General features: G+C 38.9%; 1 protein-coding gene across 1 annotated transcript in view; it reads left to right on the top strand.

Moving 5' to 3' along the window:
• The window catches only part of LOC136875647 (uncharacterized), a 124,735-nt gene that overhangs the window by 85,335 nt on the left and 12,940 nt on the right, over positions 1 to 26,460 (top strand). Inside the window, exon 3 of the mRNA XM_067149190.2 lies at positions 4,122 to 4,273. Within this exon, the coding sequence (XP_067005291.2) occupies positions 4,122 to 4,273 (152 nt within the window). The remainder of the gene's footprint in view (positions 1 to 4,121; positions 4,274 to 26,460) is intronic.

Raw genomic sequence — 26,460 nt, 5'->3', positions numbered from 1 at the left:
TCTCTCACAAGTCTGAATTAGATTTGAACGCTGTGCAGTGGCGGCGCGTGACTCTTATCAAAGTGTTAGCACACTACTTTATAGAAATATGGATCAAAACAGTTTATGGGTATTAAAGCTTAACTAGAAGCGTTCATTTTTAAACTTACACAAATCAATCTTCACTGTACATCTGCATATATTACTTCTTATAACACAGCTCTATCCAGCGATTTTTGGTAGCAAAGATGTCTATAACAGAAACATGGAATTCTGGATAGTTCATACAGCTTTTCAGATTTTTCTCAATTGAAATGAATGACAATTTTGATAATTTTTATTGTGTTTGCATACTTCTTAAATAACTTTTATCCATCTCATTGCCAAGAAAGATTGTACGACAGAGGTGCTTGTAGCAGGATTAGTCAAAATTAAACAACAGAGTTTGGTTACTTCAGGTAATGCCACATTTAGTCCTGAACATGTAAAATATTTATAAAGTTGTAGTATGCAGGACTTCTTAAATTCTGTTGACAGCTGTGAGCTTGCATTCAGGAGATAGCGGGTTTGAATCCCATCGTCGGCAGCCCTGAAGATGGTTTTCCATGGTTTCCCATTTCCACACCAGTAAAATGCCGGCCTTAATTCAGGCCACGGCTACTTCCTTTCAATTCCTATCCCTTTCCTGTCCCATCATCGCCATAAGACCTATCTGTGCCGGTGCAATGTAAAGCCAATTGTAAAAAGTAAATAAATAAATCTGTTGCAATACGTAAATGACCGACAACTCGGTTTTGAGTGCCAGTACATTGAAGTAGCTACCTTATGATTTAATCTGAGACTTGTATGGCCAAGCAGAGAAAGGGTCAATGTATGTTTCAAACAATTCAAAATCCATGAGAAAGAAAATCCAGCTTATTCATTTCAGGGAAAAACGGTCAAACCATTGTATCAAGTACTTCACAATACAGTCTGAGTATGATTTCTGTTTGTGTCAATTTCTACATCATCAATTCGCTGTATTTTAACTTTAACTTCATTTTCATTTGATGAAACTTAATATATGCAGATGTACAGAGAGGATTGATTTGTGTAATTTTAAAAATGCACGCTTCTATTTAAGCTTAATACCCATAAATTGTTTTGATCCATATTTCTACAAATTAGTATGCTAGTGTGCACTGCTTCCAAAACAAATAAAATTTATCACGTTTTTCATTCAGAAATATCTTTAATTCATTGACCTTGAGTGCACTAGTATATCTCAAGTCATTAATTTTAGTTTGTAAAATGTTGAACAAGATTTTTTGCTTGGTCCCTAAAAGGCAGCTCTTGCTCCACCATGAAACAAACAACATCTACTAGACAACTAACTAAATATCAGTTTGCTTTACTTTTTCAATGTGTTTGTCACAGGTAATTTTGAAGGCAAGGCTTAGGAATTCCTCTGTATTACTGCTACTGAACTTCAGTAAAGCTATTTTGGAATTAACATGGTCTATAGACTGTTCATGTCATTTCTTTAGTACTGTACGTTACTTTTAACATCACAAACTCCCTTTATTGTCCATACATTTGGTAATAAGTCCTCAATAACACAGCAGCATTCTTCCTCCATCAAAACTGAATCTCCCTTTAACAACAACAAAGCCGTTGCAGGCAGAAGACAAGCTCTTAACAATTGCCATTGAACACTGCAAGCAATTACTATTAAGTTAGCCTCTCGATTGGGGCAAACACGCAAGCCTAGTAGCCAGCACGGTCAGCTCTGTGTTGTTTTACCGAGTGCATTGAATGCGCAAGCACGCCCCGTCTGAATTCAAGCTCCTCATGTTTGCCTCGGCGAAATGGCAAACAGAGTACACAGTCGGCATATCTTTATCATTTGTCAGATGCGAAGCTTTCATCACTTAAAGTGATGATTATAGATATTGATTCCCATAGGGAACCTGAAATATTTGTCCCGAATGAGTAAATTACCAACTACATTAGTACGTAAAGTGATGTTTATGCGTAAGAGAATTAGGCTTTATTGTCGTTATAATGTATTATACGGTATTAAATAAACAATTTATATGCATTAATATTATGTAGTCATATTCGTTTATCTTTCCTTTTAGATAGACCCATTGCGCCTGACACTGTGTGCATATTTCAGTATACCTAATGTACATTCTACTGCTAACAGTAAGATGATTCAATAGATGATGCACAGATGGGCTGCGGACATAATTATTTATAATATTGGTACCTTGCCTTATTTGAAAAGATGGTTGATTTATTGCAACTGGCTTCTTGTAGGTAAAGGTGCAAGATTGGCTTTCATTATCTTAGCGAGACTCGCAGTTGTTTACTGCATGTATATAAAGTCATAGCTTACAAACCAGATGAGCTAGAAAAAAGTTGTTTTTCATTCTCTACACACAGATGAAAATATGATGATTTTTCCTAAATATATATTTCACCTGGATTTTGGATAGTTTTGCCCAAAACGCTCCCCACATAGGACCGAGCACTTTGAACTCGACAAAACTGTATGAGTCCCATTGGCTGGAACACTGTCAGCAACCACATGTCGGACATTACAAGATTTGATGTGCAGAATAGCTTAGCATATACTTTTTTTGTCGAAGGCAAATCCAAGGTGTGACATTCGTAATATGATGAGTGGTTTCTAAGAAATATTTTCGGAACAGCGCATATTTTCCAGTAGGGGCTGCCTGGCTGAGGCGGTAAAGGCGTGCTCAGTCCGCCCGGAAGGACATGGGTTCGAATCCTCGTCAGGAAGTCGTAAAATTTAAGAAACGAGATTTCCAATTCCGGAGGTGCATATGGCCCTGAGGTTCACTCAGCCTACACAAAAAAAGAGTACCAGGTTAATTCCTGGGGGCAAAGGCGGCTGGGTGTAGAGCTAACCACTCTACCCCATTACGTGTCGAGGTTAAGAATGGTGGAAGCCTTTACCTTCCACTCCTCCAAGGGCCTTCATGGCCTGTACGGAGGTGACTTTGCTTTGCTTTGCTTTTGCGTATTTTCCAGTGGAATAGTACTAATTTACCTCATTGTTATGCCACTATTAACAGTACCAAGCGAGTGGCTGTGCTGTTTTGGTCATGTAGCTGTCAGCTTGCATTTGGGAGAAGGTGGGTTTGAATCCCACTGTCGGTAGCCCTGAAGATGGTTTTCTAGGGTTTCCCATTTTCACACTAGGCTAATGATGGGGCTGTACCTTACGGCCATGGTTGCTACCTTCTTAATCCTAGCCCTTTCCCATCCTACCATTGCCAAAAACCTTTCATGTTTTAATGCATCGTTAAAGCCAGTAGAATAAACATACACCAATATACGCCATACTATTCGCTGCGTGGTATTGTAAGTGAACTTGAAGTGTTATGACTGAATACACATCTCATAATACACATCTCATGCTGGCTCATAGAATAACAATGAGTGCGATATGATGATAACATGTCATTGTCATCATAGGCTCCTTGTTAGTACTCACTTCACCGAGCTCGATAGCTGCAGTCGCTTAAGTGCGGCCAGTATCCAGTATTCGGGAGATAGTAGGTTCGAACCCCACTGTCGGCAGCCCTGAAAATGGTTTTCCGTGGTTTCCCATTTTCACACCAGGCAAATGCTGGGGCTGTACCTTAATTAAGGCCACGGCCGCTTCCTTCCCACTCCTAGCCCTTCCCTGTCCCATCGTCGCCATAAGACCTATCTGTGTCGGTGCGACTTAAAGCAACTAGCAAAAAAAAAAGTACTTCAGTGAAGCCCCATTTGAAAATGTCTCTACAGTAGTTAGGAAATCAAAGCCATTGCAGCAGCAGTCATTATGACCCTATCGGTAAAGGTAGAATGTAATGTGATGGGAGAAAAACCAAAGAGTTATGACTATTCTAAAATATTTACCAAAAAATAATATGAAAAATTGTTAAAGATCACAAGAGACATTGGGGTCCTGTCACAAATATGGCAGAAGAATGAAATATGAAAGTGGTCTTTTTGACCGCCGTGGTAAATTTAGCGTTAAGAGAGCTCTATGAGGATTCCATCTGTTACAGTTTCTGCTGAACTCCTGATGTAATGATTTATTATTAACTTTCAAAAATGTATAACTCTCTCTTTGTTGAACACAGGTGACACACTGAGCTACTCCTTAAGTACACAAGAGGAGCCAACACAAGTCTGGTTTGGTCTTCGTAATTTTGAGGACTTCTCCCGACAGTCCTGTGAAATTATAGATTATTGTAAAGCCAGATCAGTTGATACAGCTACTGAAACTAATATAGTGAGTAATTTTTTTGTTTATTGATCATTAGTTCATAAAAACTGTGTATTTATTGTCATGAATTTTTGTTTTACAGTAGGATTTTTATTCATTGCTTTGATTATGCATTGGGAATTTAAAATTTCTTGTACCAGTTTGGTAAAAAATAAAATAATTTTATAAAACAGTTTTATCTGTTATAAAATAATGAAAGCTTTCAACAGATCTGTGGAATGTACTGCTGCAGATAATAAATTGTTGTCATTCAGTTGCCATTATTTGCCCTGATTTACTTCTTGATGGAATATATTATACATTGTGAAATCGCTGGACATACAATCTATTTGCATTATAGGCAGTGCTTGAAATGGGGTGGATTGTCATTCCACGGATAATTGAAATGCTGCACTATCCAGCAGACAGAGGTGATTCAGATGCGAGTGTTATGTAAATGCAGTGTTCCCTTTAAAAGTTCAGTTACTGCTGTATGGCTCAGATTTTTTCAAATGTTTACAATAGAGACTCAAAAGAAAGTCGTTAGGTCATCAGCCCAGAGGCTGGGTGGATCTTCAAATAGCAACACTATAGGTCATGCAATTATAGGAAACCACAAAAAACCGATGGTGGTGCAAAAATGAGGCTTACTGGGCAAGATGAGTAGTGTAATAGTTTGCCATTGCTTTTGTCACTGAGCCAGAAATTGCTATTGCAGTATGATTGGCCCTATGAGCAGTAGTGCTCCAATTGTCATTACTCAGCAGCCTCTACACTGTGACAACTATAAATAAGATTTTGTTTTGGCCTTTGCCAAGACGCAGATTCAAAATTTTATTGTTTAATGGAGAAGAGGCCTGTCAATTTTGTTTCTTTTTGCAAGGATTGTTTCAGGAAGCCATGAAAACAAGTGTTATCGTTGCCTTGTGAAATTTGTGCATAAAATCTGGAGACAGTAGATCAAAGAGCCATTTAGTGCAAATCCCAGATTAATGGGATGATCAGTTCATAAGAAACATACCATATATTTGAGGGTGTTTTGTTATTGTGTATCACTTGGTCTCTCGTGCAGCATGCATCTCATTGCTTAGACTACAGTCGAGCCGCTGGCTGTCCGGCCCTGACGTTTCTCAGACAGTGTTGCCGATTTTGAACCATACGATATAAACACACACACCTAAAATATTTCACGTAGGCCTATACGTAGATCAGATTCTGTGTTAATGCGACGGAAATGCGTACGGAAATGTGCGAAAATTACCTCTAATATATTGAAAACCAACACTAGTGTAATCATAATAATAAAACGTTCCAATTAAAATTAACTGCACTCCAAAACAGCGTAAATATAACAAAACATTCCAGTCAAAGGTTTGCACATTCCAAGAACAGCGTAAATATAATAACAAAACACTGCAGTCAAAATTAAGCACACTCAGAGAATAGAATAACCGTAACTCAAAAACAATAGGCTATAGACGTAATATAAAATAACAACATTAAAACCGAACTGTGTGAATAGTATCACCGTAATTTTAGTAAGTCAGAATTAAAAACCCTGAAAATAGTATCAACGTGGCAATAAAAACGTCGCTGTTACAATAAAACTTCAACATGCTCATAGAATAGTAGTGTCGAAATAATAAAATATTGTAATGAAATGAAATGTACTCACAGGGACTAATCCAAAGGGAATACGCCACACTCTCCGAAAATATCGGTGTCTTCGTTCTTGTCACTAATATTACTGGAGTCACTGCTATCATCCTCATCCAGGGAAATAATAAGTTCTTCCACTCGACATTCAACAATCCCATCAGCTTCTTTGCCTTCTGTAAATCTTCCCAGGTGTGACTCACAACAGTTTTCCACTTATCCGCTGTAACAAGTTTTACTGCCTCGTGCACTAAGCGTTCAACATCAATCAGACGAAAAGATTTGTTATTTTCGCCAACATATCCTTTAACTTGTGCCCAAATTAACTCGATTGGATTAAAGTGGCAGTGGTAAGGAGGAAGCCTAATTACCCTATGACCCTGAGCCGTAGCGATGGAGTCCACTTCGTAGGTGCAAAATCTAGGCTTACGGAGTTTTACACTTTGTAGCAGCTCCGCCTTTGTCATTTCTGCAGATATCGCCGGTACATTACAGTATTTCCCACCAACCACTGAAGAATGATATCTTTTCTGTCTTTCATTGTCGGTGCTTTGTTTAGTTGCACAGAGTGATAGGGGGCATTGTCCATAACAATTACGGAATTGGGACTTATGTTTGGTAGCAAAGAATTTTTAAACCACGTTGTGAAAGTTATCCCATTCATTTCTTCGTGATAATCACGAGTGATCTTTGATCTGAAAAGAAGCATAGCTCCCAGAACAAATTCATTAATGCCACCTGCATGAAGCAAAATAAGCCTGCATCGGATCTTGCTTCACATTGTGGAGATAAACACTGCCCTACCTTAAAATTTCAGTGTGATATGATGCAGTTATTGTCAGATTTATTCACAACACGAAGTGTGTTGGCTGTGTGGTATTGGCTATGTAGCTAATAAGTTTGCATTTGGGAGATGGTGGGTGTCAACCCCACTGCTGGAAGCCCTGTATATTAATTGAAAGGTCCCAGATCATTCTGTCTACATAAATTTGAAAATTCAAGTAGTTAGTCACATGTCCATTAGAATGCATTAGAAAACTAAAGCTATGCATGCTCCAGTGGCAATAGCAGAGACTTTGTGAAATTCACTAAGATCAAAAGTAACACACACTGGATCACGTCAACATGAATGTCAGTGGAAAAGTATGATTCATACTATCAATCTACATAAGTAAATGTGTATGGAGCCATACATCTGCTAGAATGTAGCAGAAAGTTGAAGTCTGCCTGCACTCAAGCAGAAGGAGAAGACTATTTCATTCTCTGTTAATAAAATTGGAAACTTATTCGAGCTATCCAGCTCGATGTCTAAATGGTTATTATGCTGGCCTTTGGTCCAAGGGGTCCCAGGTTTGATTCCCAGTTGGATAGAAGTTTTTAACTTTCATTAGTCAATTCCCATGGCACGAGGGCATACTGTTTGTGCCATCTTCAACATTAGAATTCGTGCAGGTTGCTTCTATAGAATCAACTCGAAATATATATACCAGGCCTCTCCAGAGGCCACACACCATTATTATTATTAATATTGTTGTTATTATTGCACCAGGGGTACACCTTGCCCAGCTAGTTAAACTGCGCACCTTCTCTAAGGCCATCTACATACCTGCCAATTTTTACGGTTTTTTCCATAAAATTTATGGAAATTGCAGCATTTTACGGTTTTATGGATGGACGGTGTCATTTTACAACTTCGCGGACAAACATTTGAAACTTCAACATTCGATAATCACCCCACTTCCATGCAATCGATTGTTTGCGTGGGTCGAAGTCAAGTCCACAATAGTCGATAATCATTCTTTAGTATGATTGGTATTTTTAACTGTGTGATGTTTTGTGTTGTCATTGGAATTGAATTTAAAGATGAGATAACAGTTCTTCCATGTGAATCTTAGGTGTCAACAGGCTCTTCTCTGCAAATTCTTTGTTTCGCTCCATTCGCTTGTGATTCAACCCATATTTTTTGACCACGTGAGTGTTTTTCTTTGTTCATGAAGTTAGCGTTCCTTGAATGTTTTGGCCTTTTAAGGTTATGAGATATTTTAATGAAGTGTTTGAGTGTTTGTGTTATAACTTCATGCTTCACAGTTTCCTGTATTCCTTGGACCAATTACATTCGTTCCACGTGTGTATGTGTTTTTTTACCATGTGCATATTCTTTGTTCACGAGGTTGGTGTCGTGTTCATTTAATGGTTTAAGACTTAGTGTGCTTTGACATGTTTTAATGAAGTGTTTGACTGCCTTGAGTGTTTATGTTATAATTTTATGTGACGTTCAGTGATCCAGGTTCCTTTCGATGTTTCAGTAGATATCGGGGCATTTGTTCTTGGACATTTTCATATGCTATATTCCTATTGTGGGATTCATTAATAAATCCAACAGAAACATTACTTCCAGACATTTAAATAATCATATTCTGTTGATTTTCCGTGCATACTAAAATCAAGAAAGGGAGAAAAATTTGCCTTTTGCATGGTGTGTGGGTGTGATATTAATATTGCAAATGGTGGAAGAAACGATTTGAGTAATCATGTGAAGTGCAGTAAACACGTAAGTTATGTTAAATTGAAGGAAGATAACAAGAAAATCAGCACTTTTTTTGCCAAGTCTGGAAACATTGACAGTAACGTAATTAGGGCCGAGTGTCTGTTTACTTCCGTTTTGGTGGAACACAGTGTGCCCTTAAGGGCGGCTGATCATGCTGATGCTTTATTTAAGAAGATGTTTCCCACATCTGAAGTTGTTAAGTGCCCTCAGGATGGACAATTTTATTTGGCAACGGATGGAAGCAATGATACGAATGCGAAGTTGTATCCTGTTGTTGTTATATTCTATGATATTCCGCGGGAAAAGGTAGTGAGCACTGTGCTATCCATACCAACGTTAGACAGGGACTCAACAGGGTGAAACATAGGTACCCTGATGTTACCACAGCTGAATTCTCATAACATACCAATTGAAAACTGTATGACTTTCTGTTCCAACAATGCTCCTGTTATGACAGGACACAAAAAATGGGGTTTCAGCAGTGCTGAAGGAAGTTCAATCAGGTATTGCCATTATAGGTTGCATTTGCCACCTGATTAATCAAGCAGCTGAAAAAGATGTTCGAAGATTATCACTTAAAGTGGATGAGATCCTTGTTGATACATTTTATTTCTTAGAGAAGAGTGTCAGAAGAAAAGAACCCCTTCATAAATTTCAGAACTTGCATAATAAAGAGGCAAGAGTCATCTGAGGTTGTATTTAAAAAACATCACTGTTAATTAGAAAAGAATTGTATAAAGTAAAGGTGAATTTCAAATTCGACTGTAGGTTAAGTTGCTTGCATGTGATAATTTGTTTTCTCGGACATTGGTCTCCAAATTTTCGTCTATTATAAGGCTATCCAATGATTTCAAATACCCAAACATATTACATATTACATATAATCACTGAATGTACCCTTAATCAAAATGACACAACCTTCAATTTAACTTGAACCATTCGTTAACTTTTAGCCAACATTTAATGAAGTCAAATCTGCTGCTCATATAAGCTCTATAGATCATTTTAAAGATACGGTAATTGAAGACAAAAACCAAATGAGAAAATGTTAATTGCATAACTTGGAATAAAACTGACATCATGACCATGTCAAATAAAAAGTAAGCACCGGGAAAGCCAATGTTCCAAAGTGAATATGACGATGCATATTTACAGACTTGTCATTTTAGCGTTCTATCACGCTAAAAGATTAATACAACATAAAAATAACCTCTTACATGTTGTGGACATCTGCAAAATAATCAGTTTCACTACTGCTGACTCCAACCGCACTTAGTAGTGACATACGGTACAGTACTGGTATCGTAATGAGGATACGTCTGAAAGTAGTTTAAAAATTACTGTAGTGTACTGTACAGTAGTATATGAGTAATATCCTATTAGAATTTAGTGTGCTTATTTTATTATTGTAAAATATTTGTAGTACTGGTGTAGTAGAGGTATCCGTAGAAACTCATACTAAAATATTGTTGAAATTAGGATAGGCTTAATTGCAGTTTGCAATTGTGTAGTTCTTGTGTATTACTTTCGATATTCAGTAATTAACAGCAGTTTTTATCCTGTTAGGGGTTGTAGGATTTAAAAAAATAGAGCACGACTAAGTAGTATTGTAGTGTAGTCGTATATTAAATACCTTATTGTTGTGTACTATCCCAGACAATATATCCCTCCGTAAAGAATGGCTAAGGAGCGCGAGTGTACTTATTGTGGGTGTGGTGAAGCATTGAGGGGTATGAGGGAGGAGTTGGAAAGTTTGAGGGAGATAATTAGGATTCTCACAGAAGATAGGACTCTCTCAAACAATGTACAGGTTACAGTAGGTGTACAAGAGGGAGGGGAAGGACAGGGAGGAGTTGTAGAAGACAGGTGGTCTAATGTTCTAAGGGGAAGGAGATTGCAGGCCAAGGGCTCTATTCAGGATCAGAATTCAGGACAGGTGTCTGTGCGAAATCGGTACGAGTCACTCCAGGTAGAACAACAGAGGGAAGATGAGGGACAGGGAACTGTTGCTGAGATGCATGGAAGTAGGAGGAAGGGAAAAGGTAGGAAAGGGAAATGTAGAGTAGAGGATAGGAAAAGACAGGTGGAACAGGGTCATGGGAAGGAGAAAAGGGAGGAGGAAGTAGCTTCTGCAGCTATCAGCAAAGAAAGGGCTGACCAGGAGGGGAGGGGATCAAATGAGGTGGGTAGGGCTGAGGCTCTGGTCATGGGGGATTCCATCGTTAGACACGTGGGGAAAGTGTGTGGAGGAAAGGGAACCAGGGTAGAATGTTATCCAGGAATTAGGTTGAGGCAGATGTTGAGGAAAGTAGAAGAGAGGGAGGAGGGGAAGGAGAAGGTGGTAGTGTTTCACGTTGGTACCAACAACGTAAGGCAAGCTGATATAAGTACCAACATAGTTGGAGATGTGTGGGATCTGGTAAATGCAGCACAGGTGAAGTTTAAGAAAGCAGAGATTGTTATTAGTGGAATACTGTGTAGGAGGGATACTGACTGGAGGGTGATTGGGGATTTAAATGAGACTATGGAGTGGGTATGTGGGAAACTGGGAGAGAAATTTCTAGATCCTAATGGGTGGGTAGGAGATAGGGATCTGCGCTCGGATGGCCTTCATTTAAACCGCAGTGGTACGTGTAAGTTAGGACATTTGTTTGGAAGGGTAATAGGGAGGTACATTCAGGGAAACGGGATGGCCTAGGGAGCGGTGATAAGGGAACAGGGAACTGGAAATCAAGTAGGGATGACATAAAATTGTTAGTGTTGAACTGTAGAAGTATTGTAAAGAAAGGAATAGAATTAAGTAATTTAATAGATATATATTTACCAGATATTATAATAGGAGTTGAATCATGGCTTAGAAATGATATAATGGATGCAGAAATTTTCTCACGGCACTGGAGTGTGTATCGTAGAGATAGGATAGGAAAGGTGGAAGGGGGAGTTTTCATTCTGGTGAAAGAAGAATTTGTAAGCTACGAAAAAGTTAAAGATGAGACACATGAAATTCTAGGTGTAAGGCTCATTTCTAAAGATAATAGGCAACTTGATATATTTAGAGTGTACAGATCGGGAAAGGGTAGCACTGATGCGGATTCGGAATTATTTGATAGGATAGTCAGCTATGTGGGAAACGACATGGAAAGAAATGTGATAGTAGCGGGAGATCTGAATTTGCCAGATGTAAATTGCGAAGGAAATGCGAACGACAGGAAGCATGACCAACAAATGGCAAATAAGTTAATATGGGAAGGACAGCTGATTCAGAAAGTGATGGAACCAACCAGAGGGAAAAATATCGTGGATGTGGTGCTGATAAAACCAGATGAGCTCTATAGGGAAACTGAAGTAATAGATGGTATTAGTGATCATGAAGCTGTTTTTGTGGTAGTTAAAAATAAATGCGATAGAAAGGAAGGTCTTAAAAGTAGGACTGTTAGGCAGTACCATATGGCTGATAAAGCAGGTATGAGGCAGTTTCTAAAAAGTAACTATGATCTGTGGAAAACGGTAAATAAAAATGTAAACAGACTCTGGGATGGGTTTAAAGAAATTGTTGAGGAATGCGAAAACAGGTTTGTACCTTTAAGGGTGGTAAGGAATGGTAAAGACCCACCTTATTATAATAGAGAGAGAAATAAAGAGACTAAGAAGGAGGTGCAGACTGGAAAGAAATAGAGTTAAAAATGGCTGTGGAAGTAAGGAGAAATTGAAGGAACTTACTAGAAAATTGAACCTAGCAAAGAAGGCAGCTAAGGATAACATGATGGCAAGCATAATTGGCAGTCATACAAATTTTAGTGAAAAATGGAAGGGTATGTTTAGGTATTTTAAGGCAGAAACAGGTTCCAAGAAGGACATTCCAGGAATAATTAATGAACAAGGGGAGTGTGTATGTGAGGATCTTCAAAAGGCAGAAGTATTCAGTCAGCAGTATGTAAAGATTGTTGGTTACAAGGATAATGTCGAGATAGAGGAAGAGACTAAGGCTAAAGAAGTAATAAAATTTACATATGATAACAATGACATTTACAATAAGATACAAAAGTTGAAAACTAGAAAAGCAGCTGGAATTGATCAGATTTCTGGGGATATACTAAAGACAATGGGTTGGAATATAGTACCATATCTGAAGTACTTATTTGATTATTGTTTGGTCGGAGGAGCTATACCAGATGAATGGAGAGTTGCTATAGTAGCCCCTGTGTATAAAGGAAAGGGTGATAGACATAAAGCTGAAAATTACAGGCCAGTAAGTTTGACATCCATTGTATGTAAGCTTTGGGAAGGCATTCTTTCTGATTATATTAGACATGTTTGTGAAATTAATAACTGGTTCGATAGAAGGCAATTTGGTTTTAGGAAAGGTTATTCCACTGAAGCTGAACTTGTAGGATTCCAGCAAGATATAGCAGATATCTTGGATTCTGGAGGTCAAATGGACTGTATCGCGATTGACCTGTCTAAAGCATTTGATAGGGTGGATCATGGGAGACTACTGGCAAAAATGAGTGCAATTGGACTAGACAAAAGAGTGACTGAATGGGTTGCTATATTTCTAGAAAATAGATCTCAGAGAGTTAGAGTAGGTGAAGCTTTGTCTGACCCTGTAATAGTTGAGAGGGGAGTTCCTCAGGGCAGTGTTATCGGACCTTTATGTTTTCTTATATATATAAATGATATGAGTAAAGGAGTGGAATCGGAGGTAAGGCTTTTTGCGGATGATGTTATTCTCTATAGAGTGATAAATAAGTTACAAGATTGTGAGCAACTGCAACGTGACCTCGAAAATGTTGTGAGATGGACAGCAGGCAATGGTATGTTGATAAACGGGGCTAAAAGTCAGGTTGTGAGTTTCACAAATAGGAAAAGTCCTCTCAGTTTTAATTATTGCGTTGATGGGGTGAAAGTTCCTTTTGGGGATCATTGTAAGTATCTAGGTGTTAATATAAGGAAAGATCTTCACTGGGGTAATCACATAAATGGGATTGTAAATAAAGGGTACCGATCTCTGCACATGGTTATGAGGGTGTTTAGGGGTTGTAGTAAGGATGTAAAGGAGAGTGCATATAAGTCTCTGGTAAGACCCCAACTAGAGTATGGTTCCAGTGTATGGGACCCTCACCAGGATTACCTGATTCAAGAACTGGAAAAAATCCAAAGAAAAGCAGCTCGATTTGTTCTGGGTGATTTCCGACAAAAGAGTAGCGTTACAAATATGTTGCAATGTTTGGGTTGGGAAGAATTGAGAGAAAGAAGAAGAGCTGCTCGACTAAGTGGTATGTTCCGAGCTGTCAGCGGAGAGATGGCGTGGAATGACATTAGTAGACGAATAGGTTTGAATGGCGTTTATAGAAGTAGGAAAGATCACAATATGAAGATAAAGTTGGAATTCAAGAGGACAAACTGGGGCAAATATTCATTTATAGGAAGGGGAGTTAGGGATTGGAATAACTTATAGTCCTCTCCGTGTAAGGACGTACCCTAAGGGTGCAACCTTACCCTTTCTCCCCTGTAATATTAAGGTATCGATTTATAGTTACTTTTCTTGCTGTTGGGTATTTTGCAGGTCTTTTTTCAGTGTCGGTAACCATACAGTTTAGGGACCCTACTTGCCGATACGACGTCTTACATTAACCGTTAATCTGGCACGTTGGCAACGTTCAATCACTGTTCTAGCATGAATTGCGTGTTGCCACCGCATCGCCGTTAAAGTCACTAGTGATACATTTGCGAGAATATTTAAAGCATATTTTCTTTTTGTGTGGGATTTTAAATCTATTTGGCTAATATCAAGTAAGTAGAATTGTGGCATGTTCGGATAATGCATTTATTAACATTGTTTGCGTGAAATGATTAAAGTGCTCAAGTACGTCAGGCTCATGTCTAGATCTACCGGTACACGAAATAACTCTTGCGGGACGAAATTTTGGCAGTAGAACTTATAACATTATTATTTTCAAATCCGCAGTGAACTTGAAACCTGACCTAATTTCCGTTCACGGAGCTTGGCACATTAGTATTCCTATATGTTTCCTGATAAGCTTGAAGATATAACCAGCCTGCAGGCTGAAAATATGCCCAATAATTTCTCTCCTTACTGGTTACCGGTGTTGAAGAGAGAAGGAAATGTTCGCGCAAAAGAAAGGGAAGTCATTGGATGTCTGGAACTTTCTAAAATCACACTGCAAAGACTTATTAAATAAATTGCATCGTTTAACACGCCCCTCTTATCAAGAATATGGTTATAGTACGCCTAGTGTATATCAAAATAAAGACGGATAATTTTGAGTGAGAAAGTGTGTTTATTTCCTTAATTCCTCATTGAGCGTGGAAATCGACGAGATATTCATAATTATCTTGATTTATTTGATCTTATCTTTTATCATTTACTAGGGTAGGGAAACATTGATTATCGGTGTTTCCTACATTGAGGTTAGTTTGTTATGGTTATGTCTGGTGATTTTAATATGTAACCAGGCAGGTTGGCAGCAGTGATCAGCCATTACAAAAAAGAGAAAAGAAGAGCATCGGGCGGCGATATTTACTTTCTGGGGTATTTCCTTACGTGGAAATTACTATACCAAGGGAGATGTTCAATAAACTTCCAATTTCTTTGAAATCATTTCTGAAAAGGCTAGGAAAGCAACAGATAGGGAATCTGCCACCTGGGCGACTGCCCTAAATGCAGATCAGTATTGATTGATCAGTATTGAAAAATATATAGCTGCATGCTGTACAACAAATTATTTACAACCCTTTACCAACAATAAGATAATATGCATAATATTGTCAAGATTAAAGACACAAAGAGAACAGAATATGAAAAACAAATAGCTTACCATCGACTAGTGTTCAGAGCCAATTATTATTATATGGGATTTCATGTGGTGGGAAATAAATACATCAAACTTGATTACACAGTACTGATTCTGAATGCGTACCCCAGCTGACTCGGTTTCCAAAATTGTCCGTGTATCCCACTAAAGAATCTTCCATGATCTAACCCCCAACATTAGCAATAAGAATTACAAATGCTATCCAAACAAATTCTTAAATAAATGAATTCCAAAACAAAATATATTAAAAATAATCATAACCAAGAAAAATGACCTATGCTGTATATGTATATTCATGTATATGATTGAAATCTAACTAATAAAAGTTATGCCACTGGCATTACGACATGATCGTTAATTACCAAAAGACCTTCATCACAAGGGGACCTTGTGAGGATCCACCTTACCTACAATATTGGTAGCTAATCATGAGGATTCAACATATATCTACAATGTTGGTGGTTTCTTTAAAAAATATAAACAAATGTAAACCAGGTGTAAATATTTAACAAAGACTCTGCTAATCCACAAACAGCTGTGTTCTATTCTTTAATGAAAACAATATGACTTTCTGATACAACACTTTGGATCAATGTACGTCATTCTCAAAGTAAATACTGAGCTCATCATGAAGTTATTAATGTGGATGAACTTGACATGAATGCATACAATAAATCTTCCCTTTCTACCTTCGTTGAGCTTCACTCAGAATTGTTGGAAAGGCCTCGTGGAACAACATAAAATAAATTTGGAACACAGGCCTGGTGAAAACTTACAGAACCACTTCAGATGTTTAAAAAATCTGTGTGTGCCATCCCAGCTATCCACGGATACAACTCCAAACTACACGATACAACAAGGAGATTCAGACTAAGCTACACCAACCCAAAAATTTGTGTACACAAAAAAATTCACAGGAGCATTGCACTCTCTTTGTGGACAAAATTCCATTCACTAGAACAAATACAACACTGTCTGAAATTAATGGTTCCCCAATTATGTAATAATACTAACCCCAACCCCATGGCACTACAGCCCTTGAAGAGCCTTGGCCTATCAAGTGACCGCTGTTCAGCCTGAAGGCCTGCAGATTATGAAGTGTCATGTCGTCAACACGACAAATTCTCTTGGCCGTTATTCTTGGCTTTCTAGACCGGGCTGCTATCTTATCGTCAGATAACTCCTCAATTGTAATCATGTAGGCTGAGTGGACCTCGAACCACCCCTCAGATCCAGGTAAAAGTCCCTGACCTGGCTGGGAATCGAAGGGTAAGAGGCAGGCACGCTACCCCTACACCACAGGACCGGCATGTAATAATACTGCCTACTCTAAATCTGATGACACAAAAATTTCTACCATCTACACATAGAATTGGGCCTCGAATCTATCCCAAATTAATGCCAAATACAACATTTCAAATTCTAAATTCCACATTCATTGATAACCAGTTTTCTTAAGACTGACTCTGTTATTTTCGGAACACAATACCTTCTTCTTCTTATCATTATTATTAAATTCAGAATTTACTCCAGATGTAATCCATAATACTTAAACTAAACTGTTGGACAACATATTTGCTCAAACTTGCAACCCACACTTTCAAAATAAATGTTGATGCTAATCTTGAAACAGAGGTCTACTTAAACATAATATTGAAATTTGGTGCTACTCAGCCAAAAGAAACAACAAAACATTATAGAACGCTACAGTAATGAAATATACATTTTCAAATGAAAATACACAGACCTTGGATGTCGTGTCCTCGCTTCATAATATCAGCCATCAGCTACATCATAGGACTTATCTACCCATCTTCACACTCATACGATAGCTAATGAGAAGGTTAAATTTCATCTTCATGTTTATAGTATTTACACCTTAAAATATAAAGCACATTCTTCTGCCACTCATGACTGCATATAAATGATATTGTATTATGTTGCAATAAGTTCCCGCACTCCACAATACCGATTCACGTGTCTCTGGAGCGACTGTGAACCCCAACTGTATTGCTTCTAAGTCAGCCTGGTGTTTTTCTTCAGATAAGCTCTCCCGTCATCAACTTAGTCAAAACTTGTCTCCCTGTGAACAAAATATATCTAGCAATAATGTTGTCTGTTAACCCAGCTTCACAAACATTGAAAATGATGATCACCCAAGTAATATTCATACATCATTGATGAAAAGTTAAAGTTCAGTACTAGTGTGTACAATGCACCAAGTTTCTTGAAGACTTCACTATAAATTATCTGAGTTCTTTCCTGATGCGATGCTTGAATAATTTTCAAAGTCCAAAGATAGCAGCATATTATAAGTCCAGGAAACATTTCCTAATAATGTGACAGAGTCCAGTAGGCTCTGTAGAACTTCAAAGTTCCAACAAACACTGTTTAAATTTCTCTCAAGTCTAGAATTCCTGGCATGACACAACAACGCGATACTGAACGTCACAAGAGACAGTCTGCTAAACCACGGTACAATGAATAAGTAACCTCGCACACTCTTCTTTTATAAACACAATGGATGCCACCAAATATTCCCATTTAACTTTGTCATTGACAGGTATCTTGCTGTTTTGCAGAGTTTCACCATTTAAAATTTAGCTGACTTTGCTCCTAAAATCTGTGCCAGTGCACTGGTGCTGATTGTAGAACATCGTTGATACTAGGTGAAATTCTGGAAGCATATGTGGGATTTATTTTCTCATCCTGAAGGAGTTAACATTTAGGCAAAAGCGTCATGCCTTTGGCACTATGGCCACCTGTTGCCTGACAACGCTGAGTTGACCCTTTATACAGGCCTTGATTTTAAACAATATTCTGGTCTAGGAAAATTACTTAGAATCTCAGCATTCTGTGATTCTAGTTGTAGTCTAAATGTGCCTTAAGGTCTCAGTTTCTTCAGAAATAATTCCAAACAACACAAAACATCACAAACTACTCCAACTTTCTAGTGCTTATGCCTACTTGGAGATTAACCTTGTGGAGCAATCCATTCCCTTAGAAAATTGGAAACTCTTGCTTTCTCTCTTGAATGGACAGCAGACATGTAACATTCAACAAAAGTATTGATCGTTTTGAGTTCTGTTATGGAAGAGATTATACAGAATGGTTTACATCTTCCTGGGAGACTAAAGTAATGGTGCTCTGTACATGCAGACCTTAGATAACTGGTTCACTATATCTGCTGTGGGCCTAATCTTGACGCAAGTGCGATAAATAGGTATAAATTGAAAACAATGTTCTCTCACTCATGGGTAACTAATACAGATAACAAGCTCGAATTATTATTATTTTACAAGTATTATTATTATTATTATTATTATTATTATTATTATTATTATTATTATTATTATTATTATTATTATTATTATTATTATTTCATCATATGTACATATATGATTGCACTGTTTGTGAGGTTATGTCATGAAACATGTGCTATACATAAATATTCATATGAGTTCAGTTAAATGTAAATACCTGTAAATTAATATTATAATTTATTCTTACCTGTATAATTTGTAATCCATAATTGTGAAACACACTGTAACTTCCAGAACGGTAATAGGCACGAGAACGATGGAGAATATTCTGTACATTAAAATCTTTGTAATAGGGACTCTAAAATTTTCATGAAGGTATTGCTTGTAATGTATCTTTCTGGAAGTCTGGCCAGAATATATATAAAGAGATGATCTTAATGGTGAAGTTAGGGATTTGAAAGTCATTGGTTAAAGAGTTACTGATTGGAAGAGAGTTATTGGTTAGCAAGTTGTCGTTTAGTAGAGTTATGGTGTGGCAAGGTTGTACTTGTGACATGCTTTTATGCAGTCAACTGTTTCAACTGTGTTTCAAGATTGTAATCTCCATGTGCAGCGATATTCATTTGTCAAAATGGCGGCGTTGTTGATATTCTTGAAGTGAAATGTTTTGCTGTGACAGCATTGATTAAGGTAATGTGTGTGTTTAATTTGTAAATAAATGTGAATAAAATAAGTGTACTAACTGACAACATCTCGTGTGCTTCTTTGTGGATGCGTAAACTGACGACCATGTGACAGGACTATTGAATCTATTGGATTCGAAAATGAAGAACGACCAGAGGACCGTGGTGATACTTAAACAGTTAGCTTCCTTCATTCAGGCCCAGGCTAAACACATCGAGGCCAAGCTTGGGAAACTCGAGGAGAACATCGGGGCACAGTTGGGAAAACTCGAGGAGAACATCGGGGCCTAGTTTGGAAAACTTGAGGAGAAAATCAGGACCCAGTTCAGGACTGGATTGATGTCAGAAGAGGGAGCTGAATACCCGATCACTGGACTTCATGGGCAGGAGATGGAAGTACGACGCAGCCTGCAGTCATGTTCGACCTGCAAGGAAGCTGTGGGAGAATTCGGCAGGCGTGGCGGTGTCCACCACCTGGGAGCCGACTGCCAAGCCTGGCTGCGGAAGGGGGCACAGCGGGTGTTTAGCGCCGAGACCGAACAATCAGACGACGCGATGGTGATTGGGCCATACCAGCATGACATCAAGAGCAAGGTGCTCGACAGCCGCAGTAAGCTCCATGGCATGGTGAACTGCTCAGGGAGGATGTTCAGCGGAAGCTCAGACAATTTCCCAGAAGATGGAGGCAGCGATGGCAATGGCACAGGCAGTTGGACCCCTTCTACGAAACAGAGAACCAATGGGGTCCGAACTGACAACCACAAAACGACGGTGCCGCCTGACAGAACACCAAGATACGAACAAGGGGAAAGCCCACGGAGCTTCGAATGCCACTTGAGGACCTGGGGATCACCATCATCAGGAACAAAGACACCATCGACCGCACCCAGTGGACCCACCGTGGGAAGGTGATGGTCTCTGATGGAACCACCGTGCTGCGAACTGTCGACTTCGACAGCACCAACAGGAGGGCTGTGTGACTGAGGTAGTCTGTGCGTAGTTAAATGGTAAGGACCAAGAGAGTGTGACAATGTGTGGAAATTGTTTCAAGTTATAGGGGGGGATATTGACGCAAGTGCGATAAACAGGTATAACTTGAAAACAATGTTCTCTCACCCATGGGTAACTAATGCAGATATTGAGCTTGAATTATTATTATTATTATTATTATTGTTATGGAGTTTGTGGAACAGAAAGGTGAAAGAACGCGCGGGCATGAACAGGTCTATCTACTACGATCAACAGATTAATTGAAAGCTTTTAAAATTAAAGTTATATTTCTTTTCTCCTTTTTTTCTTTCAACTCAGACAATTAACAAACAAGTTGCTCAGTGACGGAACGAGATTTCGGGTACAGTAGTTTACATACAAGGTGAGAGAAATCGGAAAATCAACAAAATTCGTCAAATACTCATCTGAGCTTACAAAAGTTATTTGAGTACAATATTGCTCCCACTTTCTTTTAGAGAGTTTTAATAACACTGCTATAAAAGAAAGACCGGGCGAGTTGGCCATGCAGTTAGGTGCACGCAGCTGTGATCTCGCATCTGGGAGATAGTGGATTTGAACTCCACTGTCGGCAGTCCTGAAGATAGTTTTCTGTGATTTCCCATTTTCATACCAGGAAAATGCTAGGGCTGTACCTTAATTAAGTCCACGGCTGCTTCCTTTCCATTCCTAGGCCTTTCCTATCCCATCGTCGCCGTAAGACCTATCTGTATAAGAAATGATTATATTAATTAAACCACCTTTCCAATATAAAACCATTTAATTACAAGTAGGACATGTTTTGCTCAATCTTAGTGAGCATCATCAGCTATAGATAACATAATCCATAATCCGTAACGAAAAAACGTCTAATATACATTGATAAAATATGAAATTTAACAATTTAAAAATTTAAAAATAATCAATAAGATTATATTATGTCTATTAAAATGTGTGATTTTAGCATTCCTCATCATGTTTATTAAAAAAAAAAAATCATAGTTCGTTACAAGAGCTCACCCGTATGTGAATAACTGTTTTTAATCATAAACAGTCTAATGCAATTGAGTGAAGATTATTATGGTCATTGATTTATACGAACATTTAATCACTACATAGTAAGTAACATTTCATGTCATTCATTCCACTTACATTTTAAGCAATGATCAATATTTGTTTTAATAGATGATGATGTAGATGTTGATTCCCTATATCATCTGATGGCCAGGCAGGCATCAATTTTTGGAAGTGAGACAAAGTCTCTCATAGTGCATTGGCACTGCTGGTGGCTTCAAGTAGCCACGGTATGCACCAGCCATGCGTCTTGGTGGATGTGCTAAGTACCAACTGATGAGCCCAACTTAGCACATAGGGGCGAAATGCAGGCAACCAAGAATGAGTTAGCTGGAAAATTTATAATGTCCAATAACGGACCATTAAATTGGTATTATAAATTTACTCATTCAGGACAAATATTTCATATTCCCTGTGGGAATCAACATCTATATCAGGCTACTGTGAGTCAGATCACTGTCCAGTTGAATGTTGGGAGTCAGGAACCCATTTCTGCCGGGACTTTAAGGAGACAACTGAACTGCATAGGCTTCACCAGCTGACGACCAACTCGTGTCCCTTTGCTGACACCTTAACACAAAGTTCAGCGACGTGCATGGGTCCATGAACATCGGCAATGGACCATGGTACAGTGGTGGCGTGTGATATGGTCCGATGAATCCTGGTTCCAGTTGTATCGAACTGATGGGCGCGTGAGAATGTGGCGTATGCCCCTTGAATCTATGGATCCTGCGTGTCAACCACGTTATGGAGATACCATGTTTCAGCAGGACAATACGCCATATCACCGCTCTGTGGTGGCATGCAGCTGGTTGAAGGAGCACTCCAGTGAAGTTAGACCATGGATTGACCCTTCAGATCTCCTGATTTTAATCCAGTCGAGCATTTATGGAATGCTGTCAATGCTGGTGTATGCTCCATGAACACCTCACCAACTACACAAGACCAATTGTTGGTGGCAGTTCAAGATGCGTGGGTCCAGATCCCTCCAGAACGATTCCAACACCTTATATAGAGTCAATGCCTCGCTGTATTGCTGCCAGAGGAACAATTTGTTATTAAGAGGCGGCCGGAGCTGGAACGGCCGGCCACCAGCTCAGTAGTTGTTGTAACATGGGTCAAAAGTTTGTAAGAGTTTTTATAAGGAAACGGAACAAGGTAAAATTATTTTGTTTTTATAGCGCACGGTAGTCTGTGATACACTTTTCATTAGTGCAAAAACATTTCAAAAAGAAATGCAAGTATAGTTATAAAATGGTAATTAAAATAACGAATCTCCATATGAAATTGAGCTCTGAACCGTGGTTTTCCTAAACTTGTTTTAAGTCAAGATGGTGTTCAAATTGGAAGCAAACTATACCGTAGCGAAGTTTATATTTTTTTCTAAGGGGCTACTTTAACATACTTCAAAATTAGGGTTTCTTTATATATTTAATCGTGATTTTAATAAAGCTCTGCTTATTGACTTACGAGTGTTGGCCGAATTCTAGTGCTGGTAGTTCAGCCAGTTTCCGTCAGATGCCGCAGCGCTTTGTCCTTGAAGAGGGATGATGACAGATTAGCTCTTACCCACGCAGGGATGTGGTGAGCGAGATCTTCAGCTGCTATCAGTCGCTTCTTCACCCTTGCTTCATAACAAGCGGCAGTGGACACGCTGACAATACTTTGTTACTCGCTAGTTGTGGTATGACCTTTCAATAGCACGTTATATTTTGTCGTGTTTTATTATGCCGTATCTTTTTACCGAGTGCAATGGAATGGCAAAATGCTTGATTTGTAATAAGACATTAAACTTTATTAAAAATATTAACACTGGGCGAGCTGGCCGTGCGGTTAGAGGCGCGCGGCTGTGAGCTTGCATCCCGGAGATAGTGGGTTCGAATCCCACTGTCGTCAGCCCTGAAGATGGTTTTACGTGGTTTCCCATTTTCACACCAGGCAAATGCTGGGGCTGTACCTTAATTAAGGCCGCTTCCTTCCAACTCATAGGCCTTTCCTATCCCATCGTCGCCATAAGACATATCTGTGTCGGTGCGACGTAAAACCACTAGCAAAAAAAATAACATTTATTGACATTATTCTTTAAAACACGCCGAAGAATATGACAAATATGTTGGTGAAGAACACCATGAAATTGCGAATGAACTTAGAACAGCTGCGTTATCTGAGGTAGGTGTTATCCGACTTTATTGAATTGTCTTTGTTATATTAGTGACACAATGATGTTTACTATTCAAACTAAGACAATTAACTTATTTTTATTGGTAATTGTAGGCCGGAGGTGAATAGGTCGGAGGTGAATCATCAGTTCGAATAAGCTACAACATATCTCACTAAAATAATGGCTAAATGGCGTAACGTTACAGAAAGAGATGTAGTAATGGTTGAGAATTCGCATACTTAATAGTAGTTTCTACTAATGTTTCTGTATTATCTCTGTGTGTATACATTTATAAAACTATTTTAAGGTTTAGTAGAATAAGAATAAATTGCTATAAATATATGTTGTTCCTCTTTCAGTTGTAGCCTATTACAATATGGGCAGTGGCGGTTCTAGATACTTAAAACCCGAGCTCGATAGCTGCAGTCGCTAAAGTGCGGCCAGTATCCAGTATTCGGGAGATAACAGGTTCGAACCCCACTGTCGGCAGCCCTGAAGATGGTTTTCCGTGGTTTCCCCATTTTTACACCAAGCAAATGCTGGGGCTGTACCTTAATTGAATTGATTATTTCAGAAACAAGTCAAGCGCCAAATCTGTCATTTTTGGGAAAATGAAAGAAACTGTCTAGCATCAGACAATATGTTACGGTAAGCAGGCCCCGATTTACAAATGGGCGGACTGGGCATTTGCCCAGGGCGCCAGTTTTTGAGGGTCGGCTGCTGGCGGATCGAGTAATTATGGCCTGCGTGAATTACGTCTTAAATTCATTACACTCAAATTACTTTTACATTCCACAAATTATTCCAATTATTTTATTAGACTATATAAAACACCTTAAACTATTCTAACTTTAAAACCTGAATTTAATCTATATATTTAAATTTTATGAAGAAAACGTGTCTTATTTCTAAAATTATTTACTTTCATACATATTATCAAACTGAACCAACGGCTTTTTAAATAACAATAAAAACAGCCTCATTCTTATTTGGCTGTTATCTTTATTTGGCTTGATAACTTTAATTATGAGAATTAACTGTATTTGCATAATGTGCTGTTTAATAACTCATAATCTTGAAAACTGTAATATTTAATTATTTTTTAGAACGAGCAGAGGGGCGGGCGGCTAAATATTGTTTGCCCAAGGCGCTAACTACTTGAAATCAGGGCCTGACGGTAGGGGTTTTAATATTTTAGCTTGAAAGTATTATATCTCTTAATAATTTCTATCTAAGGAAATATATGTTGTGCTTATTAACTTTGCCGTAAAAAAACCGGAACAAATTTCCGCTTAACTGGTTTCTGAAATAAGCGAGTGTTGCAAACATATTTTTATGGGATGGTTCTTGAATTTTGAAGGGATTTTGTCATAAACCCCATATTTGTTTAAAAAAAACCATATTTTAATAGGTTTAGACTGTATTGCTGATACAAAAGGATGAAATCAGCAATGCCTGCTCATCATGACAGGAGGTAATCAATCCGCATAAACAAACTCCACAGCACATTCTGTCTCTGTAGTAGGCCATTGTAAAATGCTGTCATAAAAGTATTCATATTCCATCAGGTAAGGTTTTAAGGCATTTAGTTCACATATCTTCTTGATATTGATGGGCACCTAAAACAAACAATAACAAAGAATAATGTAGGGCTCAGACCAGGTACTTCCTTGCCTGAGTAAGAAATATAACCTTCTCCTTTTACCCTTGCATTCCGAATAATATTACGCGTGTGAGTTTGTTTGTCTACCACTCCTCGTTTCCTTTCTAGATACAGGTTCGTCTTCTGATTTATTTTTGCTACAGTAGTGGCTTTACGTCGCACCGACACAGATAGGTCTTATGGCGACGACGGGATAGGAAAGGCCTAGGAGTTGGAAGCGTCCGTGGCCTTAATTAAGTTACAGCCCCAGCATTTTCTTGGTGTGAAGATGGGAAACCACGGAAAACCATCTTCAGGGATGCCGACAGTGGGATTCGAACCCGCTTCTGAATTTTCAGACATATCACTTCTTCTTCTTAATCTGTTTACCCTCCAGGGTCGGTTTTTCCCTCGGACTCAGCGAGGGATCCCACCTCTACCGCCTCAAGAGTAGTGTCCTGGAGTTTCAGACTTTGGGTTGGGGGATACAACTGGGGAGAATGGCCAGTACCTCGCCCAGGCAGCCTCACCTGCTATGCTCAACAGGGGCCTTGTGGAGGGATGGGAAGATTGGATGGGTCAGGCAAGGAAGAGGGAAGGAAGCGGCCGTGGCCTTAAGTTAGGTACCATCCCGGCATTTGCCTGGAGGAGAAGTGGGAAACCACGGAAAACCACTTCTAGGATGACTGAGGTGGGAATCGAACCCACCTCTACTCAGTTGACCTCCTGAGGCTGAGTGGACCCCGTTCCAGCCCTCGTACCACTTTTTCAAATTTCGTGGCAGAGCCGGGAATCGAACCCGTACCTCTGGGGGTGGCAGCTAATCACACTAACCACTACACCACAGAGGTGAGACATATTACTAAGAATATAAAAAACACTGCACTGAACAAAAGAAACAATTTTTGAATCAGTTGTTCACAAAACTAGGAAGATGCGATTCCAGAAACACAACAATGACAACAAAAACAGATGAACAGCTGGTTATTCTGGATTCAGAACAGCAGCGCCAACCGGAAAGGTACCAGCAGTTTATCGCAGAAACCAACCAAGCGGTGTCACTTAACTGGTTTCTGAACTAAATACGAAATTCAACGTAATGCCTGACTATTATAGGACGACGTTTCTTGACTGGTTTCAGCACCAAAATGTGCGTATAACTCATTTTTCCATTTTTTGGCACTTGACTGCTTTCTGAAATATTCGATTCAATTAAGGCCGCGGCCGCTTCCTTCCCACTCCTAGCCCTTTCCTGCCCCATCGTCGTCATAAGACCTATCTGTGTCTGTGCGACGTAAAGCAACTAGCAAAAAAAAAAAAAAAAAAAGAGATGTCACTTGAAGAAGAATGTATGAAAGTGAGGA

Source organism: Anabrus simplex, chromosome 6, assembly GCF_040414725.1.
Source record: "Anabrus simplex isolate iqAnaSimp1 chromosome 6, ASM4041472v1, whole genome shotgun sequence".
NCBI classification, from domain to species: domain Eukaryota; kingdom Metazoa; phylum Arthropoda; class Insecta; order Orthoptera; family Tettigoniidae; genus Anabrus; species Anabrus simplex.
This window is presented reverse-complemented; position numbering and strand designations above follow the sequence as displayed.